General features: G+C 35.6%; 1 protein-coding gene across 1 annotated transcript in view; it reads right to left on the reverse strand.

The window, feature by feature from the left end:
- EPYC (epiphycan) overlaps positions 1-12,997 on the reverse strand; it is a 34,049-nt gene extending 21,052 nt beyond the window's left edge. The window contains exon 1 of the mRNA XM_047064946.1: positions 12,833-12,997. Within this exon, the coding sequence (XP_046920902.1) occupies positions 12,833-12,997 (165 nt within the window). The remainder of the gene's footprint in view (positions 1-12,832) is intronic.
- Between the last annotated feature and the right edge of the window lie 5,176 nt (positions 12,998-18,173).

Consider the following 18,173-nt stretch of genomic DNA (forward strand, 5'->3'; position numbering starts at 1 on the left):
TTATTAACTGGATTAAATCAGAGTTTATAAATATATATTATGAACAAATCTCTACAAGTCCAATATCAAAATTAGTTAATGGCTTTCTATTTACTTCAAAAAAGCATAAAATCATATTTGACATTGACTTGCTAGGATGTATTTATGAAAACATGTAAATTATTTCATGCTTTTAAAAAATCTATCCTAATAGATGGTGATTCATCATAAATTCATAACTCTGAATGGTAATGTTTCTTTGTATTTAATGCGATGTTTAGGTGAAAATTGTAATGCAAGAGAGATGAGAGTTGATGATTTGAGGGTTTCATTTAATAATATCCTCTCTAGTCTGTATCTCTTCTGGGACCACAGCATTTTGTTGTTCCCATGTTTATTTACTCATTTCCTTTCCTTATTGTCAGAAAGTGGCAATATTCCATTTTTAGTTGCCAGAAAAAAATTTCTACTTTACTTTTATCCCAGTTTATTAAGGACTCCATCCACCACCATTCCATTAGGCTCCAGAAAAACTTAATAGATTTTCAATATCTTAGTTCTCACAAAATGTATCATCTAGTTCTAATTGAATGTCTCCAAATAATATTGGAAGAGAACTTTGGCAAAGGCTTTAGAAACATTATCTAATAATAAAGTCAGTTCACATTCCCTTTCCCCTTACCTCCCTTATTCCCCAAGTAGGGATGCCAGAAGGACAATTTAGTGTAGGCTGAAATCAGTAATCTCCTGAGGATGGGGGGGGAGAGAGAGAGAGAGGTGAGAGAGGGAGAGAGAGAGAGAGAGAGAGAGTCAATCACAGTAATTGAAAACAAAGAAGTTGGACTGAAAACCAAGAGATTTGGAACCTTATAAACTCTAGCTTTTTTTTTTTGACAGAGCAATTTAGTAATATTTTAAGTTTTGATCTTTCCTATCTTTACACAAAGCAAATTATTCCTTCTAGCACAGACTCTATTGATTCACAAAGTATAATAAGCCATGCCTTTTAATACATAGAACTTATCTGCATAAAATTGCTATTCACTCATGGTGATGATGATGATGATGATGATGATGTATATATTACCAGAGGGTAATAATAGACATTTTGAATAGGAAAACATGTGCAGCAGGGAGGACCAGATAGCTAATAGCCAATTGCCTTTGAAATAGATAATTGTTATGTTATTTATTTCTACTGTTTAGTTCCAGTGGTAAAACCTTAAAAAATTTTTACAAATTTAGAAACCTGACTTTATCTTTTAGAGGCAGAATTTGTTTAAACAAATGCAAAAACTGAACTAGACCAGAATGCTAACCTGAAGGCACTTACTGCCACCAATATATCCCCTGTAGCCTCTGTAGTCTCACCTGGGAACCTAATCATGATCAAAAGATTGTTGTTGACCATAGCACCAGAACAAAAGACAATAGGTAAGCCAGCTTTGTAATAGCATAAGGCGAAGGAGGTGCTGTTTTTCTAGGGATCAAAATCTTTAAGTTTGTTGATGGCCATAAGTTTTTACTATTAGTTTCAGGATTGAATCATCCTGCCAATTGAAGGCTGTTAAGTAGTAGTTGATTGGCCTTGAAAATATTTGATTTGATGATCTTCCTTTCCTCTCTCAGTATCAGAATGTACTGATCCTTTTCAATCTCCTTTATCTCTCTCTATATTACAGATTCAGTATAGTTTTAGTAGGAGGATTTTTTTTTAATTTTAAATATCCTGGATTTGATTTCTTTCACATTTAATACTTTGATTCTCCAAAGATAACTTAATAAGATAACTTATGAGAAAATTTGATCCAGCCTCAATATCTTATATATTTATTTTCTTTGTTATTCTTCTCATATGTTAAGAAATGGAGTGTATAATATATATTTGCATCCATACCGTTTACCTCTTTAAAGCCCACACTAAATGTGAGCAGAGAGACTGGCATGATTCACTGTGATTACCCTTTAGATCTCACTTATTTGCATCTCATATTGGCTGAGTTGACATCAAAAGCTAGTAATTGTACAACCTAATGAGGGACAACATTACCAAGCGATAATTCTTGAACTATTTCCATGCCTGTGAGTGTGTACCTTAACAAACATAAGGTAAGCCTCTCTATTCCTAGCAAACTCAAGACCAGTTTAAGCAGGACTTGTCCATATGAATATAGGAAATTGGGGAAGATCTAGTGAAAATTAGGCATATTGAAAGAGAGCTAATCAAGACAAGAATAGGTCACTTTCAATCTCAGGTTAGAAATTAGTATGATGGGAGAACATGGTCAGGGTAGGATTACCCAACTCTAAAATATAAGATTTCCAAACTTTTTTTGAAAGATGTTATTTCTGGCATATTTATAATTTACTATTTTTTTTTCAACGTTTATTTATTTTTGGGACAGAGAGAGACAGAGCATAAACGGGGGAGGGACAGAGAGAGAGGGAGACACAGAATCGGAAACAGGCTCCAGGCTCTGAGCCATCAGCCCAGAGCCCGACGCGGGGCTCGAACTCACGGACCGCGAGATCGTGACCTGGCTGAAGTCGGACGCTTAACCGACTGCGCCACCCAGGCGCCCCACTATTTTTTTTAAATATATGTCATTATGTACGATGCCACAAGGCAAAATCTACAGGAGTATGTTAGAAAAGCAAAAGTTTGGACTGGAAAAAAAATGAGAAGGCATACATTGTATGGCACCAAAAATGTAAAATAATTTAGAAAAAGTAATTTAGAAAAAAATAATTTAGAAAATAATTTAGAACTATTAAAATAATTTAGAAAAAAAAAAAAACACCAACAAACCAGCAACTGATTCACACTTCCCAGCTGAGGGAAGTCAAACACTGGATCTGGGCCTATCCCAAGAGATTCTGATTTCAATAGTCTGGGGTGTGGCCTAGGCGTTAGGATTTCTAAAAGCTCTAGCAGTGATTCAAACATGTGGCCAAAGTTGAGAACCCCCACACTAAAGGGGAAATGTACTTCACTGAATAGCATGTAGGAGACAGAAATACTAATTAAGTCCTGGAACTTTGAAAGTTTAGTAAATTCTTGATGAGAATGTGGTAGAAGGATTGTTTTTCACTAGGCTCCCGGGGCCAGAAGCTTCACAAACATCCATGACAGTTCCAGTTCAAGAATCTGCTGAGGTTGATTCTCCAGCTGGGGAGAAAAAAAAAAAAAAAAAACTTGGGCAAGAAGGGAAAGGTCTCTGGGAGGTAAATTTCTTGAATTCCATAGCAGGAAGCCATGGATAAGCCACTGGCATAGCTTTCAAGCTGGAGAACACTACTGGCTGAAAATTCTTGTTCACAAGATAATCTGTCACCTGACAGAATACACAATGCAGAATCAGGTGCCAGAAACCCAGAATTTAGCAGGAAATTAGACACTCAAAGGCTTTGAGTATGCAAAAAGAGGAAGAAACTTTGATTGACCTGGTCACTGGGCCGGCCGCCATTGTATGTTTTAAAAAGATGCTGGAAAACAAAAATATCTCAAATGCTACTCTGAGAAAAGAGTCATTATTTTAGGGAGTGTTTCCTAGTTCAGTGCTGCTCAAACCACAGGTGCATCAGAATGACAGAGGAGTTAAAATCGCTGATTCCTGGCTCTCTCTAGAGTTTCTGACTCAGTAGGTCTGGGTTGGGACCTGAGAATTTGCATTCCTGACTAGCTCCCAGGTGATGCTGATACTGCTAGTTCAGAAACTACATTTTGAGAAAAGCTACTCTGAGAATGGTAAAACTGTGCCATAATTGAACTCCTGATGGAAGATTTCTCCCAGTGTTTGAGCTCAAAGTTGCAAACTAGGGACGATAAACATCAGCTGACCAACATCTGGATGAGGCTAAACCAAGGTTTTTTTGTTTTGTTTTGTTTTGTTTTTCCATCTCCTGATTTTTCTTAGGTAGCTCCAGGTTTCTTCTTGAGTATCTGCCAACACTATGTACTGGTCTGGGGGAATACCCTTTTGCTTGGAATAATTAATTTTGGAGACTCGGGATTAATTTGTTCTTTAAATCTGATGGGGGTTAGGGCCATTTTTGTGATAATACTGCATGCACACTTAATGCTTCATTCTCTTAAAATATCAAAGTCATGGGAGACTGTAGTGAGCTACTAGCAAAGTATGTGCTTCTGAAGGAACTACACCTGTATCTGGAAGAATTCAGTCATGGTGTTACCAAAAGAGTCCAGCTTGGCCCAGGTAAGATGAAGAGAAGCAAAAAGAATTAGGAAAAGGAAGTTCTTTGGCTTTTTCAATCAAGGTCAAACAATGCTGATTTTGTACTGTAATCTCTTTGGATTTAAACAAATTCAGACTTTAATTTGCAGGAGATGGATATTAATCTTCGGTCCTTTATTTTTCCACACAAGCTTCATAGAAGTAGGGGAAATATACACAGATTTGTGTTATCTTTATGTTTCTGGAATTTTTTTAATGTTTACTTATTTTGAGAGAGAGAGAGAGAGAGAGAGAGAGTCAGGGGAGGCATAGAGAGAGGGAGACACATAATCCAAAGCAGGCTTTACGCTTTGAGCTGTCAGCACAGAGCCCGACATGGGGCTCGAACTCAGGAACTGTGAGATCATGACCTGAGCCAAAGTCGGAGGCTTAACTGACTGAGCCACCCAGGCACCCTTGGAATTGTTTTACTGGAGTATATTTACTCAGAATTTCATTTCATTTCAGAGTCTTTCCTAAGCTCTATTATTAATGTGGCTTGATATAATTTTAGGTAGAACATACAAGTGAGAGTGAGATATCAATCTCAGGTGCAGGACGGCCTTTGAGATAAATTCACTGATGCTCTTGGATCATTTCAGAGCTTTTGGGATCAAAATCTACATTCTGCCATTCTGCCATACACGCCTAAGGGTACTGACTGTCATGGTGGTAGGTCTCATAAAGATGGGAGCGTGATTGTCCTAAAAATGGGAAAAGCTATCTTGAACTTAATAGTTAAGCCTAATGGCTTGAAGGCCACCATCCTGGGAGGTGAGTGCATCTTCTGTTGGCTCTTTCATTCACTCTTCCTGAAGAAGAATGACTAGGCTAATTGGTGGATGGCAGAAGATACTAGGACTGAGTGGTTCACCCTCCCTTTTGGGGAGAATTGTCTGCCTGTCAAGAACATACATTGCTTTGTCCCTCCATGCACTACGATTTACTGAATCAGGCACTAATATGACGACTGTGGTTAACCACAGTTTTGGGTTAATACCAAAGTTAGTGGTTTGTTACATTATTCTTTGTAGTGTGTGGTTTAATAATTTAAATGCCCAACCAAAGTCAGATTGGAAAACAAATGTCCTCACCTATGTATTCATTTTGATTAAGATCCTCACTCTGCCAGTCAATTCCTAACCAGTAAGTCCAGGCCTTCAGCAGAAAATATTTAAATTACAGATCTGCTTCTCATTAAAAAAAAAAAAAAAAGAAATCCAGAATGTTATTTGGATTTTCATATTTGCACAGAATAAGGTTTTTGTTAAACAGAATGGAATTTTAAATTTCTCTTTTCTCAAAATTGTCCCACATAGTTGATAAGAAATCTTGAAGCTATTCCTTGTTGTTACCATTATGTCAACAACTGGCTTCCAAAGGTGTTAAAAGGTTCTCATATATTCAGCCTGGGTTACTAGCGAAGCATTCGTAAGGATTTCATAGACTGGCATGTAGATATCTTAAGTGTGGTGGAATTCTCTAAATATCAGCCTGGTGTACAAATTGATTTAACTGATCCATATTAATTATCTAAAAGAATGTGACCATGGACACTGGCAATGAAAGCTGTATCTTATTTTCTATTTTATCTTGAAAATGGATGAGGAAGAAATGTGTTTGGCGAAGATTGCTCAATCCTCACATTTCTCACAAAGCAGCTTTCAGTTCAGAGGGATTGTCTTACCTCTTGCTCCCTTAAATACTTTGACAGCTAAGACAGATGCTTAGATATTGTGCTAATTATAATCACTTGAAAATTCTTGCTTTTCTGATTCTTAATAATCAAATTACTTAATCTCAGAGGAAAGAAACCTCAATATTGGACACAGCTAAAAGAAGTAAAGATTAAAGAGAAGAAGAAGGAAAATAATGGAAGCTTTTAATGCCAAAGTCTCTCTGGTTTGGCATTAAAACAATCTGGTTTAAATTTTACTCTGGAACGTACTAGCTGAATAACCTTGGGCAAAATTCTGATCTTCAATTGTTAATAATAATAATAATAATAATAATAATAATAGAATAATTTATCATTTCAAAGGATAGTTATGAGAATTAACTTAGGCTTGTGGTCTCATAAATAACGTATAATACAAACACAAATAAGTCACTGGCAAAGACTATCAGTGTTCTTTTGTTTCCTGATGAGCCTATATGATTGTATGTTTGTTGCATTTTCTTAGTTTTCAAATAGTTTTAAAATGAGATTCAAATAGTTTAACACTGTTTTTAAAAGAAGCATATGGAAAGTCAATCAGACAACCATATTAAAAGCTCATCAGCAAAATTCTACACCCCCCCCACTTTCTCCAGAGTGTCTTTGGTGAGGAGGGAGGGTGAGGAGAAATATTAGCTTTTATTTTTTGCCAAATTCTGAAAAGAACATTTAATTCAGGCTGAGTTTAAGTTACTTCTTCCAATAAAAAGTATTTTATATGCAAACCATAAGTTTGAAACTTTTAAATATATTTCATAAACTGGCCAAAGTGAGACATCATTCCAAATATAAAGGTAAAAAAAAAGATAAAAGATAGAAGTATTCCATATCTTTATTACCAGAGGAAATAAATAGTAGAAATATTACTAATTAATTGCTTTCTGTTCAGAAAATACAAAGATGTTATCTGTTAGCATTACCAAAGCTCTATACCAATTTATCATATTTAGATAACCTAATTAAAATACTTTTTATATATCATTATCTGAAGTGGACATTGATTCTATGAGTAGCTCAAAGTTAATGTCATTTTCTTAAGCAATTTCTAGTGTTAGAGGGCACCAACATTTGTTCTAAAATTATTCTGCATGGCATCATATTACCATTATGGCAACTGAAAAGAAACCATTGTTCAACTGTTCCTGGATACAACTGCCTTCACTGAATACTTGCCCATTTCTACAACTCCACTAAATTTAACTTTCATTCCTTTGATGAATCTTACCGCTTCTTCATCCCTGAAAGCTATTTTTTAAGCTTAATTCATTTCTTTCAATGGTGATTTTCTTTGGGATGATTTTAAATAAATTCACTACTTATTCTCCTTATGAAAAAGAAAACAATGGCCTAATTTTAAGATCAATGGAGAGTAATAGCAAAGAAGGCACCTTTCATTCAAAAAAATCCCTATGGGTCAATTATTACTGATATCCCTTTATTAGTTATTGCCATTTAGCTATGAATGCTTACTCCATCCTATTCCAGAAAGTATATGAGGCAGTTTTAAAAGCACGTATGGTAATTCTTCAAACAATCTACACGAGGAGATTAGGATGATGGGAAAGTAAAGGTGGGGGAAGTAATATAAAATGAGGAAAGAATGCAGCAAAAATTCAGGGCCCAAATTTCTGAGCAAAATGACAAACACAATTATTTACAAGATGTAGAGCCCAGAAAATAAGCACATTCCTGAAAATTTGCAACCCATTTGGGTACTGAGGCCTGAGAGAAATGTCTACCCCATATCCTCCTGAAGAGCATTGTATGGCATCACTGTAAGTGCCCCTCATGCTGTCCCACATTAAGTACAACCAAGTGCTCCACAGGGCTCTGTGATACAACATTTATGGTGTTTATTAAAGATGCAGAGACACTGCAGATGCAATTAAGTACAAGTAATTATATAAGACTAGAGTGAGGCAGGATAGGGGAGGGTAAATCTGATTGGATGGAGCCAAGGAAAGGTTACTGCAGGAACGGAAGTTCATATGCTCCATAAATACTAATACTGCCACTGAGTACTTTTCTGGGCAAAGGAAATAACTCATGGGCAGGCCAATGTTTTTCTGAGACCTAAGAGAAATGAGTAATCAATAACCCCAAAACTATACCATGGAAACAGAAGCATCAAATACCTAACTTATTCAAAAATACAGTCTCAGTTTAAATCACTCAAAGAATATCAAATTTTTAACTGTGTTCTGATGAAAACTTTAAGGCAAATAACAAAATGTTTCCGTGGAGTCTAAACCACCAAATATTTATGATTTTATATATCTATCTATATTTATATTTGTATCTATATCTATATCTACATTGGATGGATGGATAGATAGATGTTAGATAGATAGACGGATAGATAGATAGATAGATGGATAGAAATAGAGACATAGAGAGATAGCTATAGGCTATTCCCCATAGCATAGATATACTATGTTGGAGGATGACTATCTACAATTAATCTTTGAAGTAGTCTTTTTTTATTTTAATTTAATTTTTTTTTACATTTATTCATTTTTGGGAGACAGAGAGAGACAGAGCACAAGTGGAGGAGGGACAAAAAGAGAGAGGGAGACACAGAATCCGAAGCAAACTGCAGGCTCCGAGCTAGCGTCCGACATGGGGCTTGAACTCACAAACCACAAGATCATGACTTGAGCTGAAGTTGGACGCTCAACCTACTGAGCCACACAGGAGCTCCTGAAGTAGTTAGTCTTAAGCCATTCTTTCTTACAAGTTGGGTAAGTCAACTGTCTCTAAAATTTACTTCTAGATTACATTATTCACCCATAGAACAAATGCTTTTAGCAGTGTTGGAGCACCAGCATTCAGTTCTACTAAAACAAGTATCAAGTTAAAAGGACAATTTGGAAAATGGTAGAAAATGGAGGGAGGATAATATTTTTTTTATTAACCTGCTGGAAATTATTTTCTGATACGAGAAGATAATATCACTATAATTATATGTCATTAACAACTATGATCTTAATCAAGTTACTTAACCGCTCTTTATCTCAATAGTCTCATGTATTCAATGAAAAGAACAATATCACTTCCTAGTTTTGTTGTGAGTAAGGAGATCATGCAGGTGACAGGCCTAGAATAGTACTCAGCACATAAAAAGTGCTCAATCAAGGTTAGCTAATATTCATCAGAAAGCAAAAAGTTCATATTTTTGTCTTACTGCTTGTAACCAATTCTCACTTGTACCATTAAATTAAAATAAAGGCTAAGTAAAAGACTGAAAAAAAATTATGTTATACTAGCAAGTTTATCCATTATCCACTGGGTAACATAGAGCATTATGATGGAATTGCTGAGCCTAAGATCTGCTTCTAACACAGAATCCAGCAGATTCTGAATATTCTAAATCATCAGAAATCACTTAAGTCAGCAGTCTGGAATACTCTTCCTGCATGTCATTTTCAAAACTAGAAATTCTTTCATGACCCTTTCACTCACCAGGGAGGTAATGAATATACTACCACCAGTAGAAATCTACAAAGCTCTATTGAGATTCTAACTGTGGGGTTGGAGGGGTGGTTTGGCTCATTGCTAGATAAATCACTGGATTCACAAATGCAAGCCTTGCAGCAGTACAATTCAAATTTGGTTTTCAGAAAAAAACTTACATTATTACATATTGTATTAGTTTTCTATGGCTGCAAAGCAAATTGCTATACATTTAGCAGCTTAAATCTTTACCCATTTTTAACTAACAGTTTCTGTGGGCCGGAAGTCCAGGAATGGCCGGGAACGGTCAGAAGTCCAGGAACGGCCAGACATCTTCCCAGGGTCTCACAAGGCTAAAATCAAGCTAATGGCCAGGGTTGTGATCTCAGGTATACCTCTGGGTTCCTTATATCTATAGGACTGTGGTTTCCATATGCTTTCTGGCTGTCAGCCACTCTCAAAATTTAGAGACTTCCTGCATTCCTTGCTATGTGGACCCATCCATCTTTAAAGCCAGCAACAAATAGTTTTCCATTTCCTTGAATTCATTTCATGCTTTAAAATTTGTCCCTGACCTCAAGACACTGTTTTAAAGGACACATTAGTATAGATCAAGCCAACCAGTAGAATCTCCCTTTTTAAATTTCAGTTGTGCCATATAAAATAACCTAATTATAAGCCTGATATCCCAATATAGTTCTGATGTTGAGAATTATAGAGGGCATGGACACACCAGGGAAGGAGTCACTTAGGGGACATCTTAGATTTCTGCCTACCTCATATGTCTAAGGCCTTAAGGATAAATCATTCAAAGTCTAGAGGGTCTATTATATTGGCCCAAGATGCAAGTCTTAAAATTTGTAAGAAAGAAACTGGCATATATTTTAGAAACATTGCTCGGTTATTCTATAAACTTATAATTTTAAAATATAAACTTGACTTTTCTAGAAATGAAATAAATTCTAGACTAACATAGTCAGAACCACACTCTTGGGATTGAAGACATAAAAGAAAAGAACCTTATCTTACCATTCTCCATGTGCTTCATTTACCATGAATTTTTTTTATCAACTGTACCTTATATGGGTAAGTTACCAGTGTGTTCACTCAAAAAGTGTCATACAGGAATAAGAAAATGTAGAACAACTGTTCTTAGTTGATAAATATGAGATAAATAAGCTTATCAGGAGTTGTCAGAATCTGAATTTCCATGACTAAAGTTAAGAAATTCAGGTAATGAGGAACTACATTCTAGAATCCATGCAGCATGGCTGGATCTATTGGCTTCATTTCACATCTTCTCATAAGGAATTGAATATTAGTTCTTTGTTTGTAAAGCAATTTACATTAACAACTTGTTAAGATCTGAGCTTAAGTTCTGAATTTTATTCCTTGGTCATTTTATTTATTATATTACATTGTTTTTGTATTTTGTTTTTTCATAGGTGGTGGGTGGGTGGAATGGTGAATTGATTTTTGCTACTGGACCAACTTGGTAAAATTAAAAAATTATGCATAGTTTGTTTTCAAATGTGTTACATTTTCATTATGGCACAGGTATATGTGTATATGTATATCATCTATCTATAAACTGGTTTTCTTCATCACAAAAGATTATTAAATCAGGGATGACTTATGTATTTCAGTCATCAACAAGAGATTATTTTGTGGCTCTCTGGAGAGAGTTGTTAAGGATGCTGAGTTTGGCTACGTCAGTGTGAAAATTAAGCATATTTGAATGAGGTAACAGGATACAATGCCACATATTTGGTACCTTGCAAGAAGGTTGCTCTTCCAGAATAAGCAAATACTGAGGAAGGGTTGGATATGAAACCTTCTTTATAGAGATACATTTATCACCTTAAGCTTCTTGATGGCACAAAGAACTTCAGAATCTCTTGAGAATGTCTGTGCAGCAAAAGGGGATTCTGACATCAAGGAATGGCTTTAAAGAGGTCTACAGATAAAGCTCATCTCCTTCAAAATTTTATCTAGGGCAGCCTTGAGCAGTCTCTAGAACCCACTCCACAGGCCTACTCAAAACAGAGGATTCACTGATGATACTCATCAAACCTCTTTGATCCTATGAAATATCTTTTGGAGGAATGACAGTACATTTAAAACTAAAATATTTAGCTTGGTAGATAACTGCAGATACATACTGAATCTTTTTTTTTTAAAAAATATTTATGCAAAATGGGAAAAAGAGCAGAGCAGAGGAGTTAAGCACTAACAAAGTTTCTCCTTATATTCTAAACTGATGCATTAGATTGGAGATCTAGAGAACATGTATAGCAAGACTAGTGTTAATGACTATAAACTCTACAGAAAATTCCCTTAACATAGTAGAAGTCATACAGCAAAATGAATCAAACAATGTATAAAGACTTGGAAAACAGTCACAACCAAATGTGCAGAAGAAAAGTGGTCTTCTGTCAAGCCTAAAACTTTACTAAAAATAAGGAAAGAGGGAGACAGAGAAGGAATGGGGTGGGAAGAGAGTAAAAACAAAAGAGAGGAAGATGGAAAGGAAAATGGGGTGGGGAAGAAGATGTGAGAGTCATCGCATTGCAAAAATTTGATTCTTAAATTTCATAAGGCAACATAAACAATAACGAGAATGCATATCCTCTTAATAAAGATATAGCTACATTCCATACAATTTAAATAAATACTTTTGTCAAAATATTTTATTTCCCTAGTTACCAAAAGTAATTATTCTAACAAGACTTACACTTGAGTGACTGCCCAAAATATGTTATGATCCTGTAAAGGTGATGTAACTTCCCTTTTGGTTGATTTATGCTTAATTAGTTTTTGTCAATGTTGTACATTAATTACCCTCCAACATTTCAAGGTCTATTTGTGTTTTGATTTAAAAAATTAGTCTGTATCCTTTAGTTATGTAAAAAGTCTAACATTTAATTGGAAACATGTCATATCAGATTTATGTAATGGGCTGTAACGTTGCCAATGCCTACATTAGCTGAGAGATAATCCGTCATTTAGAAAAGCACACTCACTCTTGGAACACAGTGGAGTTCCAAATCACTGCCCTTTCTTTGCATTCTTATTTTATTCAAATTTATTTTCCTCTTTGTCCTTTGCCCCAAACTTCCCCAACTTCCTTATTATCACACGTGTACTATTTCCACTCTTCTCCTCTAATGCTCTCTGTTCTAACTTGAAAGAAGCTCTTTTTTGTTATTGTTGTTTTAATTTGTGAGAAGATATAAAGAAAATGAAGTGAACCAGGCGAAAGCAAAAGAGTGTCCCAATGTTAACTTCCAACAGATTGAACAGATTGTGGAGAAAGGGTTCATATGAAACCATTAAGCTAGAACATCTCTATTTATAAATAAACAAAAATCTATTTGAAGAGAACAAATCTCAATAACTCCCCATATTCATGCTTTTAAAAGTCTCAAGAGAGGCAAGAATCAGTTACCTCAGCTTGACCAATAGGTATGTTTTCATAGTTGTATAAATTATCCAGGTCGTCCAAAGTGGCATCGTAAGTTTCTGAGTCATAGTTGATGGGGTCCAGAGTGGGAGCAGTCACAGCAGCATCAAAGATGACAAGTCCCAGAATGAGTCTTGCTAACATTTTCATTTTTCAAGCTTTCCTAACAAAAAATACTTAAATGTATAAATATCTAATTGATAATAACTTAGGAATAGTTTCCACTAACTAGGAATGATAAATTCACAGTTCGACACTGTGAAACTCAAGCTGGTAGCTTTCTTTATATGGATCATTTATAAACATAACACATGAAATTATACGGATTCTGAAGGCTATTCATAGAAGATGTTCAAATTAATTCACAAACCTGTCCACATTTTTACAGTAGATATAGTCATTACAGCGAAATTAAGTTTCTTTCATAGAGAAACACAGGGAAAAAGGGGACACAGAAATATTGTGATACACTTGTTCATGAAAGCCTTTGCCTTAGAGTTTTACCTTTTACTAAACATTAAGTTTCTTTCATCAACTCTGGGATGTAGGAAGGAGAAGGAGGTGGCGGAGGACTATAACCGTAACTCCATTTTACAGATGACGAAACCAAGGCAGAGTTGACTAGCGATCTAACTAGGACTCATAAGTGTTTCTTGCACATTTAAGCTTATGGCTTTTTCCAGACAAAATAATGAAGGTTTTCTTTTTTTTTTCTTTTTTACTTCCTTGTTGCCTCTGGGTATCATTGATGTATGCATAATTTAATATGTGTATAATTTACTATTTCATGCAATATTTTCAAAACTTATTCTTAACCGAATGAGGCAGAAAATGATTTTTTCTTTAGTCCTTCGTGTTTTATTTCAGTTCTTCATAGCTGTCTAAGCTTTAAACTCAGAATCAGTCAGAATACATGCCTAAAAGACACTATAAGGCAAGATTTTCTTGGAGGAGGAGTTCCACACACATAAGATTAAGAAGTTTTTGTTTCGTAATTCTTTGTTAAGCACAATTCTTATTTTCCATGGTAACATCGTGGCGGGGGGGATTCGATCAAGATCTTACCATTTTAATTACTTTAGTTCTATATGTACTCCTTTGAATACGTTCTAGTTTTAGGGGGAAAAAAAAACCTCTCACGTTTAATTTTAAACATCTAAATTGGGCCTATCAAAAATGTTACCTGGTAATCATTTTTCGAGGAGGCAAAGAATCTGGAAAACTTTTCTTATCAAGCATGTCTAATTTTAAAGGTGTTGTATTTTGGATACACTTCTCAGGTTTACTTCAAGAACAGTGCCTATGGTGTTTTGTACCTATACACACGTATAAAAGGGAATTCATGATAAATATTACTTTTAAACTTGAATGCACTGGCAGACAAACTGACCTTCAGTTACTTGAAAGAAAGTCTTTATGAAGCAGGTTTAGGCAGAGGCATATGAAATTCCTCCGAGAATAAGAAGCAGTACAAGGAGCTCCTTTTTATTCCCTCCTATGATTTCTTCAAGTAATTTTTTTATCCATCCTGGATAAGCCAAGCCTCTATGTCACTTGCCTTTGCAGGGGTCTTTGCAGGATTGCAGATTTCGAACTGTTGTACACAATCACCAGCAAAGTCCTACTTAATCAAACAGTGTGATTTACAAATTTTCCACAAACCATTCTTCCATAGTCGAGTGGAAAACATTAACTGTGGACCCCACTAACCTAGAGAAAATCTTTTCTTTTTACATTTCCTTCTACATTTCTGGCCACTTTCATTGTTCAAAGTAATTATGTACTTGCTGATGATTTTTTTCTCACTTCAAACTATAAATGTGAGTATGTGTCTACATTCTTAGAGTTTATTTGCTTTGGGCATATCCCTCAAAGTTATCAGCAATGAGACAGTCTGTGCAAACCCCAGAAATATGAAGAACACCTATCTATGCTTAGTTTAAAAAGTACATTTCTTCCTCCAAGTAACTATACTAGTATTTAATGTTGTATCTTTGAACTTGTTGCCCACTTTATACCATTTCATGATATTTTGAAAATTATGCTTATAATAAAACTTTAAAATATATAGCTTATAAAGACATTCTAAATGCATAATTGCCTTATAATCATCAATATATTTTTAAACGCATGAAATCTCCCTTTTTCTTCTTTTGCATTATATTTCAATCAATGCTAATCAATAGTGCATGTCTATAATGGCAAGAAACATGGTCAATGTCAGGGCACTTGATTTAAGGAATATATTGGAAACTACTACAATTTTATTGGCATCTATCCTGGCTATTAAGATCAACCATTTTACTGTGTGTTATTAATTCCTGAGCTAATTAAAAATTTGAGTTTTCCAAGAGTAATATAAATGTAAAATAACAAACTTAAACCTAAACCATTGAATCAAAGTTCACCATGAAATATGAAAGCAAGTTGAATTACTTCTCAAAAAGTTGTTAGAGGAGAAAAAAAAGTATCTCACCCAAGAAGAAAGCAATTGTAAAAACTTACCTTTGGCTCCTACTTGGTGAAATGGCACGAAGTGACTGAGGACGCCGAGCCAGTAGTATGTGCCCCTGACCAATGGTTGTGAATTCTGGTCTGTGGGAGGTGGAATTTATAACACTCAATTTTCTGTTTGGGAAAGCTAACCTTGAGAAATGCTTCTCAGTCTTTAAAAACCCCAAATTACTTTATAGTCACTCAAAATAAGCAGTCGAATCCAAATGCCATAGTGTATAGAGTTCTTGAAATATGTTAAAGGAGTTCTAATTGCCAACATGTCGCCTTAAACATTTTAAATACAAAAAGTTGGTTTTAATATATTTAATCTATAACAAACTCACCAATTAAGAAAAAGTTAGTGTATACAGTGATACTAGAAATGGATATTTTAGAAATGTTCTAATAAGAAATAATTTTCCTTGCGTGTCAAGCGTTGCTTTCTTCACTTTTCATTAACGTTAAATGAAATTCAGTAAATGTGGCAAAAGCCTTACCTGTTTAATGCCGGGAAAGTAAAAAAAAAAAATCCATTTTTTTATTGCTTGGAACATTCTGAGAGCAAAGAAACAATAAACCCTTTGCGTTCCCATTTACAAAGAAAAATATGCCCTGAAACAATGCATAAATATGATCTGAGTGTTTTGGGAAAAAAAAAGTCTCCTTTCCCTCTCTTATCTATCAGAACCAAACAAATCAAATTACATAAAAACGTTTTTCCCACAGAATACAAGATTTGTTGTAGGCTCCTGGTACCTGACATGGTTTGTGAAACTGAGCCTTACTACAGGTATGGAGACAAAGTACATCTGTGTCAAATCTCCTCTCTCCACTTCCATTCACACTGCAAAAGTTCTAGGGGAAGATGAAACTTATGTCATTATTCTGGCATGCTTTCATAAATCCAGGTGTCTGCTTCTAACCTGTGCATCAGGAATTCTTTTTCACTCACCAGAAGTGAATAGCTGTATTGAATTTTGAAAGCAGGTGAGGGCAAACTGATGGAGGAAAGTCTGTCTTCAAGACTCTCCTCTTTCTGCCTTCCCTCCTGTTCTCCCTCCTACCCCCAACTTTTGGGGATTCAGGGCACAGTCAGCCATCCTCATCACGCACACCTGCTTCCACATGATCTGTTCTCAGTGTGAGTTATTTTCCTTGGGACCAGTTTTATTTGTAATGGAAGCAGTGATACTGGATAAAGTGCGGAATCTATCAAGACCTCTCCAATAGCAGAGAGGCCATCCTGGGGGGTAGGGACTCCTTCCCTGCATCCTGCAGTTTCACATCATGTGGAGGCTACTTTCAGAAGCATTTCTACAAAAAGGCATGAAGCTGGGTTCCTACACTGGCTGTGTTACAGCGCTGTCCCACAGTGTGTGCTAGACGAGTTTACCTATTGTTAACTCTCCCGACACGTTCTCGATCAGAGTAGTTCTCCATTCCCAGGTGAGTGGCACTCAATCATTTAATTCTCTAAGGTCACATGTGACACAAAGAGAAAACCAAATTGGGTCAAGTTCCCTGATGTTACTGAGCTCATCTGAGGGATATGAGTGAAGGTAAAAAGACAGTGGCATCTCTCAGTTTCTTAGATTTTAGGCTGTTTACCTGTCACCAGTTTTTAGCCTCTTCTAGGTGCTTTGGGATAAAAACAGATGAATAGACTATCCATGAAAATACCTAATTTTTTTCTTCTTCTTGCATTATTTAGTCTAATACTCTGCACACATTGTCAGGTGACAAAGGTGGCATCTATGGAGTCCCTTGTTTTCTGGAAGACTCTGACCGAACCTATAAGACTCTATTTTCAGAACTAATATTTTCACACTGTCCTTTGGTCACCTGTTGGTTTAAGTGATGCTGTCCTTGGGCTTCATAACACTGTCTACTAATGCAGTTGTTTTGTGAGAAGGCAATAACTAAATTACTTGTCCTAATATAGGATTGAACACACAAATGATCATTCCTGAGTCTTCTCTTTTTCCAAATAAGTAAGTGTTTCATTTTTCCTTATAAAAAATGGGCAGTTTTTAAGTTATTCAGCTTGGTCTTATTTGGGCTGTCTCCAATATTTCAAAATCTATTTTGAACTATGGGAGCTCAAATTTGTAACAATCCCATGAGGACCTAATCTCTGTTTAATAGTGAGAAGGATTAATTACCAGTTCCAGTCTTTCTTATCCTTGGTAAATATCTTTTAGTTTCATGATGATTTTCTTAATAGAGCCTGAGCTTGGTTATCAGAAACCCTCAGGGGATCAGTTATTAAGACTAGTTGCATTATCTAGTAACTAAGGCTTTCTGGCTTTATCTCTTTAAACCCCAAACATTTTACAAATCCTTTTGGCTACAACTCTTAACAAAATTAATTAAACATCGTCCTGCTTGCTTAAATGGAATTAATTTTAAACAGAATGGTCTTCTCTTAATAATTCTCTTTGTTCTGCAGCAGTAACGAACAGAAAAGAGCACTCTGAGGACAGCATAGTGCTGCCTGTCCTTGTCCTCAGTGCCAGAGGACCACATCAGTAAGAGCTATGTGAGGGTGTAGATATCCCGCTCCACCGATTATCAAGAATAAAAACAATACCTGAAGTGATTAGCTACCTTCCTAAGAATCTGCATGTTGCCATAAAGACTTTGAACTCAGTAATAGAAGTCCTGGAGTTTTAGACCATAAACCCATGTACACTGTGCTGATGTATCCCCTAATCTGATCTGATCATCTCCTCCAGAATCTGTCAAGGCTGACCTGAAATCTGAAAACTCTCCTTTGCCTTCTGTTTCTTTTGGAAAGTTTCCCTTTGCTTATTTTATCTTAAAGAAATCT

Source organism: Lynx rufus, unplaced genomic scaffold, assembly GCF_022079265.1.
Source record: "Lynx rufus isolate CCGP_SWC_20201006 ecotype Redwood Valley unplaced genomic scaffold, mLynRuf1.p SCAF_7, whole genome shotgun sequence".
In the NCBI taxonomy this organism is placed as follows: domain Eukaryota; kingdom Metazoa; phylum Chordata; class Mammalia; order Carnivora; family Felidae; genus Lynx; species Lynx rufus.